Consider the following 13,019-nt stretch of genomic DNA (forward strand, 5'->3'; position numbering starts at 1 on the left):
GACTTCAAGGTAACCTCCTGCTTCCGGTCAGCAGGATCCCTGAGGGTAGCCGTATCTTGGGATGGCAGCACTACCTTTTTGAATAAGCGTGTCAATGCTTTGTCTACCCTAGGGAAGGATTCCCACCGTATCCTGTCCGTTGCTGGGAAAGGATACGCCATAAGAATCCTTTTGGGAATCTGCAGTTTTTTGTCTGGAGATTTGTAAGCTTTTTCACATAATTCGTTCAACTAATGTGAGGGGGTAAATGTTACCTCAGGTTTCTTTCCCTTATACATGTGTACCCTCGTGTCAGGGACAGGGGGTTCCTCTGTGATATGCAAAACATCTTTTATTGCAATGATCATATATCGAATACATTTAGCCACTTTTGGCTGTAACTTTGCATCATCGTAGTCGACACTGGAGTCAGAATCCGTGTCGGTATCGGTGTCTACTATTTGGGATAGTGAGCGCTTTTGAGACCCCGAAGGTCCCTGCGGCATAGGGACAGACATGGGTTGACTCCCTGGCTGTTCCCTAGCTTCAGCTTTGTCTAATCTTTTGTGCAATAAATTTACATTAGCACTTAAAACATTCCACATATCCATCCAGTCAGGTGTCGGCGTTGTCGACGGAGACACCACATTCATTTTCTCCTCCTCCTCCCCGGAAAGCCTTCTACCTCAGACATGTCGACACACGCGTACCGACACCACACACTCAGGGAATCCTCTTATCTGAAGACAGTTCCCCCACAAGGCCCTTTGGAGAGACAGAGAGAGAGTATGCCAGCACACACCCAGCGCTATATGACCCAGGAAAAAACACAGTATGTTTACCTAGATAGCGCTGTAATCTGTATATTGCGCCAATATGTGCCCCCCCCCCTTCTTTAAAACCCTCTTTCACCGTGGTTAAGCAGGAGAGAGTCCGGGGAGCTTCCTCTTAGCGCTGTGCTGTGGAGAAAATGGCGCTGGTGAGTGCTGAGGAAGAAGCCCCGCCCACTCGGCGGCGGGCTTCTGTCCCGCTCAAATATGTAAAAAAACCTGGCTGGGGCTCTTTATATATACAGTGCCCAGCTGTATATATCTATTTTTGCCAGAAAACGAGGTTTATTGCTGCCCAGGGCGCCCCCCTGCACCCTGCACCCTTACAGTGTCTGCCTGTGTGTGCTGTGTGGGAGCAATGGCGCACAGCTTTACTGCTGTGCGTTACCTCAGTGAAGATCTGAAGTCTTCTGCCGCCTCTGAAGTCTTCTTACTTCTCATACTCACCCGGCTTCTATCTTCCGGCTCTGCGAGGAGGACGGCGGCGCGGCTCTGGGACGGACGGCGAGGGTGAAACCTGCGTACCAATCCCTCTGGAGCTAATGGTGTCCAGTAGCCTAAGAAGCAGAGCCTTGAAACTCACAGAAGTAGGTCTGCTTCTCTCTCCTCAGTCCCACGGTGCAGGGAGTCTGTTGCCAGCAGGCTCCCTGAAAATAAAAAAAACCTAACAAAAAACTTTCTTTCAGGAAACTCAGGAGAGCTCCCTGTAATGCACCCAATCTCCTCTGGGCACAGTATCAAACTGAGGTTTGGAGGAGGGGCATAGAGGGAGGAGCCAGTGCACACCCATTCCTAAAGTCTTTCTTAAAGTGCCCATGTCTCCTACGGAGCCCGTCTATCCCCATGGTCCTTACGGAGTCCCCAGCATCCTCTACGACGCAAGAGAAAAACATTTTGAAGCTGGTAAATGCCTTTAAATATGACCCACAGACGTCATCCTATAATTAAAGATCTGGCCTTTTATTTAACTTTGGTTTAAAAACATAAAACGAGGAGAAAGACAGATTAACTAATTACGGACTAAACCTTTGTTCTTATTTGTATAGCAAAATTCACACAGCTGGTGTACAGATGTATCCACGCTCAACGTGGTTGCAACTGAGCGCTGATGCACCTCATTTGCCACAATGCGCATGCACTCCGGTGTGCATTTTAGTTGCACCCGTGCCCCAATTGACATTGCATTGGGCAGCAATTGGCGCAGCCCAACGTACTAAGGCATGGGTGCGAACAGGTGCCCGTGAGGCCATATCGCAGCCACAAGGAGCATGGCTATATCTGTACCTCTAAGTGACAGAAGTACCACATCAACTAAAGACTGTATGCAGGGAAGACTTAGAGGAACCATACTGTGTAGACATAGGGGGGGCTGATTCACTTAGATGCAAGTTGCTGAGGGGAGCAAGTAAAAAGGAGTAATACTAAGACCCAACTCCTGGCACAATCTTTATTGTGGGTCTCATCACTGCGGACACATTACACGTGGAAAAATAGCACGTCAGGCAACTCGCCTCTAACTGAACCACCCCTGTAAAGGTCATCTACACATCTATCTATACTGTATGATAATCTGTAATCGGCAGGGGAAGTTGTCCAATCAGCTTCTAGCTACCATTTCTAAAGTACATTCTATAAAATGATCGGTACAATCTGACTGGTTGCTATTGGCAAGGTCTCCATTCTTCAGAAGGTTTGATACATCGCCCCCAGAATGAGCAGAAACATATACAGTTTTATAACAGATGGCACATACCTGGCTGTTCTCCCAACTCTGTGAATATATGTGTTGGCATCTTCCGGGCAGTCCAGCTGCAGCACCCAGCCAACTGCTGGGAAATCTGGGGATAAGACATCAAAATTACAGTGAAATGTTTACAGTTTCTCTGGTCATTCCAATCAGGGCGCAATCTGTGTGGAGTTTGTATGCTCTTCCAGTGTTTGCATGTTCTCCTCCTTCCTTCAGCAGTACAAAACACAGACTGATAAGTTAATGCTTATGGATGAGAATATACAATGGAGCAGGGTTTGGTGTGAATAATTACAGTCCCTGTAAAGCGCTGAAATAGTTATTGGCTCTATACATGGATTAAAGCAGCAATCCCATAAATCAATGGCAGGCCATTAGAAGCTGCTCAGTAAATATCTTTATACTTGTGTTGTTCTACGATTAACAATTCTGCAGATTTTGTACATTGTCATCACAACCATAGTCACATGATGCAGTGAGCAGAGAGACTTTATAACACCCCTCTGAGCTCTGTTTTCTTAGTAAAATCCTCCCCATCATGCTTACAAATTTACTTAACACCGGTTTGCTGTTTCAATTTAAATGCTTCCTATGTACAGGTAAATGGTAGCCCAGCAAGGAATACCACTTTATAAACTAGATAAACTACTACATTAAATGAGGGACCACTTGTTTTTTTGGGTAGAACAAACAGTTTATTCTGTTTTCAGTTATGGTTATCACCAGACAATAGCTACTAGTGGGTCATATTATTTGGAAAAGCCCACAAAGTTGCCGGTGTCATTATGGGGGTGAGATGGCACATACTGTAGTGCCCATCCCCCATATACAGAAAACATAGGTTTTACCACAGTGCAGCGTAAAGGGCCCCATACACTTCTGCGACATGTCCGTCTGACATGTCGCAGGTGATCGCCCCGGCAGCTTCCCGGGCGGCTGGATCGCCCAAGATACATCGTATGCCGTCCTTTTGCATACAATATAGCTTGGGCAATCCCAGCCATGCTTGCGGGGTCAGACATATCACGAGTGCAGCACATTCAAGCTGGAGGATTCGATCCGATGCTCACGGGAAATCGGATCGGATCAGAAACACCTCCAAAATGCCCGATTTTCACCCGATATATCGGACCGAATCCCCGAAATCGGATGAAATTGGGCATTATCGTTCTAGTGTATGGGGCCCTTAACACTATCCACTGATCATCAGACAGCAACTGCTAAGGGGACCTCCTTTTTCTATAATGGGCACCAATGATTTCAATGATGCCAGTTTGGGTGGGAAGACCTTCCCCCATCCCAGGAATACATGATTTTTCTGTAATTCAAGGGGTATTGCCTGGTGATCACACAGATTATCAGGAAAGCATTTCAATGGGGGGGGTGGGAAACAGTTTGTAGAGGTAATGCCCCTCCTTCAAACGTTGGGGAGACAGAGGGACTTAAAGTCCTGAGCCCATCTCAATGGCAATAGATTACAGTTTTTGCTGTCTCTATAGTGTGTGTGTGTGTGTCAGGTGCAGTACTAAGATGGGCGCACACATACACACACACACGTGTATGTTTTGCATAGTAGAATTAGTAATTAATTCTGGAACTACAGTCTACAGAGACGGAGCACAGCAGTCCACCCTGTCGTACTGGCTTCATATCAGGAAACCCGAACATACCTAGCCCACGAGCCGCAATGTCTGTAGCGAAAAGAACAGCCGCCTTTTTCCTCACAAAGTCATTGTATACCTCCATCCTCTTCATCTGTTGCTGCTTGCCATGCAGCGCCAATACAGGGGTACCAGGCCGCAGCCTGCAGAAAGCGCGGAATAAGTACTGAACCTGCAGGAGGAAATGACACGCAGTGTTATGAATAGCGGAGGCTGGTAGAACAGTGTAGCCCATGTAATATTTTACTTATTGCCCTGGTCCCAAGGTACAAAATCTATCTCGTTACAAAAGGGAGAAAGAAAGGAACTTTACAGATTATTATATTGAAGGCGGGTATTTTGCTATGATGCCCTTTAACTTCAGGAGGTGCAGTGGTTAATGTTGCTGTATATAGAGGACACTAAACGGGGAACTAACTGTTTGTAGATTGTTTCCCTTTAAAATGACTATGTTGTCTGAGAAACGTTTTCTGTTTTGCAGGCTATTGTTTAGTTATATTTGTATGAGAATATAGCTAAAGTTTTAAAACTGCACAAAAATAGTAACACACAGAACAAAGGGCACAGGTTTAAGGATAAAACAGTTATACGTAGAACAAAGGGCACAGGTTTAAGGATAAAACAGTTATACGTAGAACAAAGGGCACAGATTTAAGGATAAAACAGTTATACGTAGAACAAAGGGCACAGGTTTAAGGATAAAACAGTTATACGTAGAACAAAGGGCACAGGTTTAAGGATAAAACAGTTACGGATGACTCTGCAACTGCATAACTCTCAGGAGGAATAAACACAAACAAGAGGAAATGCAACTGGCTGCATTGCGCAACCTCACACATTGTGGGTGCCTCCTGGAAAGATGTGTCCGCAGTGTAATTGACAGGGGCAGCCATCCATGGGGCGGCGCTGTGAGGGGGAGGGGGCAACAGGGACGTGCCGTGACAGTTTTCAGGATGGCTGCGTTACGTCATGCGCATCCGCTCAGATTAATAAAATGCGCTGACAGGGGTCAACCTTCGTTCCGATGTGTCCGGCATCTAGAGGCGGCCTCACACATACTGGGCAGCCTTGCCCTGTGCTGGGCGGCCCTCAGCATGTGAGGAGATGGACGCAGATCTGGCTGCGTACACAGCGATCTGCATCCATCTCTGTATAAGGTCCTATGTACGGTGACTGCATATTAAATCGCCTTTCAATCCCTGGGGCAGATGTATTAACCTGGAGAAGGCATAAGGAAGTGATAAAGCAGTGATATGTGCAAGGTGATAAAGGAACCAGCCAATCAGCTCCAATATGTAAATTAACAGTTAGGATCTGATTGGCTGGTGCCTTTATCACCATGCACATATCACTGGTTTATCACTTCTCTAGGTTAATACATCTGCCCCCCTGAGTGTTACAGATGGTAAACGCACAGCGAGTTAGGAGGAAAGCATCCCGTTCTCCCTATTTATTTCACTACTGTAAACTCTTTCCACATTCCGGGGGGGGCCTAAGTATTCACTGCTAGCAATTAACCCTTTGGTGTACTCTGGTTTCACACTTCTCTCACCTCCTCATACAGCCACCCCCACACCTTAGACTGTACTCACCTGGGATGGCACATCTGAGATATAGGATCTAGCTCAATGTTTCTCAAACTCGGTCCTCAGGGAACATTACTAGTCCTGATTTTAAGTATCCACGGCCCTCATTCCGAGTTGTTCGCTCGGTAATTTTCTTCGCATTGAAGCGATTTTCCGCAAACTGCGCATGCGCAATGTTCGCACTGCGACTGTGCCAAGTAAATTTGCTAAGAAGTTTGGTATTTTACTCACGGCATTACGTGGTTTTTTCTTCGTTCTGGTGATCGTTGTGTGATTGACAGGAAGTGGGTGTTTCTGGGCGGAAACTGGCCGTTTTATGGGTGTGTGTGAAAAAACGCTGCCGTTTCTGGGAAAAACGCGGGAGTGGCTGGAGAAACGGGGGAGTGTCTGGGCGAACGCTGGGTGTGTTTGTGACGTTAAACCAGGAACGAAACTGACTGAAACTGCTTAGAAATTTCTATTCGCAATTTTGAGAATCTTTCGTTCGCAATTTTGATAAGCTAAGATTCACTCCCAGTAGGCGACGGCTTAGCGTGTGCAATGCTGCTAAAAGCAGCTTGCGAGCGAACAACTCGGAATGAGGGCCCATGTTTGAGCACAGGTGACATAATTAGTGTCTCAGTCGTTTTGAGTTAACCATCTGTGCTCCAGAACACATATCCTTAAGCCTTGACAGTTAGTGCTCCAATGGACAGAGCTCGAGAGCACTGGTCTAGCTATTCTGGCCTGCTTCCATCTTACTAATGTACTTTCATATAAAAGTCCAAGCACACATTGCTTTCAAATGTGACTTTGGCAGGGTGACACAATGAGGGGCCTTTGGCAGTGTTGGGGGGAGGGGGGCAGTCACACAAGTGTGGGTGATAGAGGGCAAATGTTCAAAACTGGTTTTAAAAAGTGGAGATAGTGACTCCTAGATTGTTATATAAATATACCAAAGCCTATTATCAATCTGGCAAAGTCTGTCCCCCCTTCAGCATGCATATACGGTGGGAGCCAGGACAAGCATCATAGGAAGCCAACCACAGGACAGGCCTTAGCCAGAGGACCGCGCAGCTCTGCGCCAAGAATGGCTAAGTATATACAGCAGGGTGGGGATAAGTAGGGGCAGGACTGAGCAGTAGGTGGACTGATGTAACCCAGCACATATCTTGGGAACCGTTACTAGTTGCAATAACACTGGAGGGTGACTTATAGGTTTAAGAATACAATGGAACGACACACCTGGATATTTCACTGCTCTCAATATTCTCACTCCGTTATATTACAGAAGAGACGTGATTACAATCAGGCATGGAAATAATATAGCCCTCCATAAATTATTTCATGTATAAATGGATCATCAATAAAGTCCAGCATTTTATACAATAACTGCATCTCTGCCAATCCTGGTTCTCTACAGTCTTCCCAAAACTCTCGGCCTGAGATACCGGTGACACCTTAACAACACTGCCTGAAAACTTCTACATAGTATAATGCTGTGTATTTATTGCCTGAAAGGTGTAAACCACCCATAGTATATTAAATTCCCTTTAACGTATATTCCCACTGGGCCCATCACACCCGAGACCAATCCCAATTACCTCTTTACAGCTGGAGAAAAACACAATGCACTTCTTCTTCAGATGGTTCCTCACAAATGAAAACAAGAGGTTGATCTTTTGGGGCAGATCACAGACAACGTAGTTCTGTTCTAGAGTCGCGGGGGTGCTGGAACAGAAGGAAAATCAGATTAATATGGACATAATACATAATGATCATACACGTCATCGGGGGCACACCAGTGAGTCAGGAAAGTAGGGGGGTCATTCAGACCCGATCGCACGCTGCAGTTTTTCGCAGCGTAGCAATCGGGTCAGAACTGCGCATGCGCCGGCGCATGGCCGTCCGTCACTCGGTACGATCGCCTCTGCCTGATTGACAAGCAGAGGTAGTCGATGGGCGGGAGGGGGCGAAACGGCAGCGTTTGGCCGCAGTTTCGTGGGCGCGGTCTGGCCAACGCAGGCGTGGCCGGACCGTTCAGGGAGTGGCCCGCAGCGGCTGCGTGACGTCACACGCAGCCACTGCGGGCTGGGGAGCGAAGAGTAGCTCCCGGCCAGCACGCTATAGGTGCGCTGGCCGGGAGCTACTCTTGAAGTACAAAGGCATCGCCGCTGTACGATGCCTTTGCACTTATGCGGGGAAGGGGGCCGCACTGACATGCGGGGCGGACTAGCCCTGTGCTGGGCGTCCCCCCATGTCTGAGTTCATGATCGTAGCTGTGCCAAATTTAGCACAGCCACGATCAACTCGGAATGACCCCCAGTAAAGCCAACATTTAGGATCTTTTGTGGAAATTACATTATTTATACAGGAATCCGTGTACTACAATTCGGCTGCATACCAGCCACAGGCTTACAGTCCATGCTGGGATTTGTAGTGCCACAAGACCTGCCAACCTCTGTTCTCAGAGAATGGTTATCTCCTCCAGGCTGAGCACACACAATTTCATTTTCTAGCAGGCATCCGTAACATACCCGCCGGTTCCAGCTCAATGCCTGGTAATTGCTGGATGGAGGGCATAATTGCTCATTTTAATTAATCACCACAGTATTTAATTTATTAAAACACTCCAGATTAGCCTGTCAATTAAGTGCTTGCGCGGAGTGCTCCATCTCGAGCTGTGTAAGACAAGATAACGCCAGCAAAAGGGAGCGACCCGACAGCTGCACTTTCTTTCTTAAGTTAAAATATTACTGCATTAATGAATCTGCCACATAAAGCAATCCCCATAAATCACCCCAGCTGCAGATCATTGGCTGCTAAATATAGCTCATGAAGTGTTTCTCAGCTGGTCCAAAACTTTCCCCAACCAAATAAAAGCTGCAGCAAACAGCCAAGGCACAAATGTATTAAGCCTTAATAAAGGAGAGATGGATAGAGAGTGATTATGTACCAGCCAATCAGCTCCTGTCATTTTTCAAACATCCTGTAACATGACAGTTAGGAAGCTGATTGGCTGGTGCTTTATCACTCTTAACAGTCTCCACTTTATCACTTTTTAAGGCTTAATACATTTGGGCCCAAGTCCTTAGAAATCCTCTCATACTCTCACGTAATTCAACTACAACGGTTACTGTCCTATAAAAGATAAAGGGGGAGATGTATCAAACCTTGGAGAAAGATAAAGCGGGGAGAGATAAAGGGGCCTTTTTACTAAGCCTTGGATGGAGATAGACCTGTCACCTCCTAACTTATTTTCCAAACACAGCCTGTGACATGGCAGTTATTAGCTTATTGGCTGGTACTTTATCTCTCTCCATCCAAGGCGTATTAAATAGACTTCAAAGAACCAGTCAATCAGTTTGTAACTGCTATGTTACAGACTGTGGCCCAGAATGATCAAGCCTTGGAGAGTGATAAATAGCACAGTGATAAAGTGCCAACCATTCACCTCCTGTCATTTTCCAAACACGGCCTGTAACATGGCAGTGAGGAGCTGATTGGTTGCTACATAATCACAGTGCAATGTATCACTCTCCAAGGCTTGATAAAGCGGTACCTGTGTTTGAAAAATGACAGATAAGGTGGGTACACACTGGACGATATATCGGCCGTTCTATTGAACGGCCAATATATCGCGGGTCTGTCGGCCAGTGTGTACGGGCAATGTGTCTGTGAACTCCGGCGTTCAAAAACATATCGCGTCGGCCCCGCAGCACAGCCGACGGCCAATATATCTACCGATATACTGGCGCATCGCTGTGTGTGTGCCGGCGACCAGCCGACCGCCTGTACACATGCTGCGGCGGCTGGCGGTGATTGACAGCTGAACTGAGCGGGTGTGTGTACACGCCCGCCCAGTTCATGACGTCAGTCCCCGACAGATCAGGCAGTGTGTATGCACAGCACACTGCCCGATCCGTCCATAGATATATCTGCAGATCAATTGATCTGCAGATATATCTATCAGTGTGTACCCACCTTTAGGAACTGGTTGGCTGGTACTTTACCTCCAACCACAATATCTCTTTCCAAGGCATAAGAAGATATCCAATTAGCCACAATACTTTAAGGCTAATGGATTTGCCCAGGGCTATCCAATCCCCGAAAAGCCGGTGTGAGCCGCTGCTTATCGGGTATTCTGTTTCTCCCGCATACAGTATTTAAAAACCTGGAGGCCCAACCACTGATCAGCTGACCAATTGTGTCAGCTGCTGAAACAAGAGCTGGAAACCAATCTCCTGTCCCGGCAGCCCAGCATACCATGACGGCAGTGCAGGATCCGCAGAGGTCCTAGAACCAGCCGACGTTGCTGTGGGACTTGGTGTGGCACTGCAGGATGCGGGCATGGCGGCAGAGGGCATAACGCAAGGACCGGCAGAGTTCGGCAGTGGGCGGCATACACAATGGTGGCAGTTTCCCCTTTCAAAAATGGTACTGCGGTGATATTGATACATCTGGCAGTATCGCATCCCCCCATGAAACCTGTAGGGGATGTGGTTGTGGGCGACAATGGAGGTATCGAGATGCCTGCTGCGAACCCTCCTTCTTACATTGCAGGGATCTCCTATGTAATAGCCCAGATCTGCCACTCTGTGCCTGGGCCGCTAACGCTGGGTGTGGCTAGGAGTTCTCATTGGGTTAGCAGCAGGTCTATCACACCCAGCCCACAGCTGACTAAGCGAGAAACGCCCTCCCACACAGGTTACAGCCAATGGGGGGCTCTGCCCTTTGGCTGCTGTGTTTTCACAGAGCAGGATTAGTAATGGGACTGATGGAGCTGCAGCTCCAGCCCCACATCCCAAAATAGGCCCACTGCATCTGCAGCAACATACCCTCCGGCATCAACAATCCCCACTCCCTACCCGCAGTGCAGGTGGAACAAAAGCTGCTGCGGCCACTGGCATAGATGTGTATGAAAGCGGCACAGCCGAAGGCTTTCATACAGCCCCCCCCCCCTGTGCCACATACTCTCTCAGCCCCGGAGCCTTCTCTGCGTGTGAGGTCACAGAAGTGCCTCCCTGCCACAGCCACGCCCAGATGCCCAGAGGCCCTGACTCCGCAACACAGCACCTGGGCTGCCGGCCTGGAAGCCCCGAGAAGGCTAATGTAACGGATAGAGTGGGTGATATCACGGAGGGTAATGTCTGGACGCTGAATCAATGTAAAAAGTGACAGTGCTGTGCAGTGCAGTGGGTGTGCAGTCAGGGCCGGTGCTAGGGTGTTCGGCGCACCCCTGCAAACTATAAATTTCCACCCTTGCATACTTTACAAACGCACAGCGCACATAATGACCCCTGTAGTAGAGACACTTACACATGTAACGCCCCCTCTACCAGAGACACTTACACATGTAACGCCCCCCCTGTACCTGTGCCGCTTAGACACGTAACGCCCTCTGTGGCAGTGCCGCTTACACACGTAACGCCCCCCTGTACCAGTGCCGCTTACACACGTAACGCCCCCTGTACCAGTGCCGCTTACACACGTAACGCCCCCTGTACCAGTGCCGCTTACACACGTAACGCCCCCATGTACCAGTGCCGCTTACACACGTAACGCCCCCCTGTACCAGTTCCGCTTACACACGTAACGCCCCCCTGTACCAGTGCCGCTTACACACGTAACGCCCCCCCTGTACCAGTGCCGCTTACACACGTAACGCCCCCCCTGTACCAGTGCCGCTTACACACGTAACGCCCTCTGTACCAGTGACGCTTACACACGTAACGCCCTGTGTACCAGTGCCGCTTAGACACGTAACGCCCTCTGTGGCAGTTCCGCTTACACACGTAACGCCCCCCTGTACCAGTGCCGCTTACACACGTAACGCCCCCCTGTACCAGTGCCGCTTACACACGTAACGCCCCCCTGTACCAGTGCCGCTTACACACGTAACGCCCCCCTGTACCAGTGCCGCTTACACACGTAACGCCCCCCTGTACCAGTGCCGCTTAAACACGTAACGCCCTCTGTAGCAGTGCCGCTTACACACGTAACGCCCCCCTGTACCAGTGCCGCTTACACACGTAACGCCCCCCTGTACCAGTGCCGCTTACACACGTAACGCCCCCCTGTACCAGTGCCGCTTACACACGTAACGCCCCCCTGTACCAGTGCCGCTTACACACGTAACGCCCCCCTGTACCAGTGCCGCTTACACACGTAACGCCCCCCTGTACCAGTGACGCTTACACACGTAACTCCCCCCTGTAGCAGTGCCGCGTACACACGTAACGCCCCCCTGTACCAGTGCCGCTTAGACACGCAACGCCTTCTGTACCAGTGCCGCTTACACACGTAACGCCCCCTGTACCAGTGCCGCTTACACACGTAACGCCCCCTGTACCAGTGCCGCTTACACACGTAACGCCCCCTGTACCAGTGCCGCTTACACACGTAACGCCCCCTGTACCAGTGCCGCTTACACACGTAACGCCCCCTGTACCAGTGCCGCTTACACACGTAACGCCCCCATGTACCAGTGCCGCTTACACACGTAACGCCCCCCTGTACCAGTTCCGCTTACACACGTAACGCCCCCCTGTACCAGTGCCGCTTACACACGTAACGCCCCCCCTGTACCAGTGCCGCTTACACACGTAACGCCCCCCCTGTACCAGTGCCGCTTACACACGTAACGCCCTCTGTACCAGTGACGCTTACACACGTAACGCCCTGTGTACCAGTGCCGCTTAGACACGTAACGCCCTCTGTGGCAGTTCCGCTTACACACGTAACGCCCCCCTGTACCAGTGCCGCTTACACACGTAACGCCCCCCTGTACCAGTGCCGCTTACACACGTAACGCCCCCCTGTACCAGTGCCGCTTACACACGTAACGCCCCCCTGTACCAGTGCCGCTTACACACGTAACGCCCCCCTGTACCAGTGCCGCTTAAACACGTAACGCCCTCTGTAGCAGTGCCGCTTACACACGTAACGCCCCCCTGTACCAGTGCCGCTTACACACGTAACGCCCCCCTGTACCAGTGCCGCTTACACACGTAACGCCCCCCTGTACCAGTGCCGCTTACACACGTAACGCCCCCCTGTACCAGTGCCGCTTACACACGTAACGCCCCCCTGTACCAGTGCCGCTTACACACGTAACGCCCCCCTGTACCAGTGACGCTTACACACGTAACTCCCCCCTGTAGCAGTGCCGCGTACACACGTAACGCCCCCCTGTACCAGTGCCGCTTAGACACGCAACGCCTTCTGTACCAGTGCC

At 49.6% G+C, this 13,019-nt stretch overlaps 1 protein-coding gene across 2 annotated transcripts in view; it reads right to left on the minus strand.

Moving 5' to 3' along the window:
• DDX10 (DEAD-box helicase 10) overlaps positions 1–13,019 on the minus strand; it is a 518,528-nt gene that overhangs the window by 444,636 nt on the left and 60,873 nt on the right. For both annotated transcript variants that reach the window (XM_063951594.1, XM_063951595.1), the window contains exons 7-9: positions 7,387–7,513; positions 4,227–4,389; positions 2,563–2,647 (exon numbers count right to left, since the gene is read on the minus strand). In XM_063951594.1, coding sequence (XP_063807664.1) covers positions 2,563–2,647; positions 4,227–4,389; positions 7,387–7,513 — 375 coding nt within the window. The remainder of the gene's footprint in view (positions 1–2,562; positions 2,648–4,226; positions 4,390–7,386; positions 7,514–13,019) is intronic.

Source organism: Pseudophryne corroboree, chromosome 2 (genome assembly GCF_028390025.1).
Source record: "Pseudophryne corroboree isolate aPseCor3 chromosome 2, aPseCor3.hap2, whole genome shotgun sequence".
NCBI classification, from domain to species: domain Eukaryota; kingdom Metazoa; phylum Chordata; class Amphibia; order Anura; family Myobatrachidae; genus Pseudophryne; species Pseudophryne corroboree.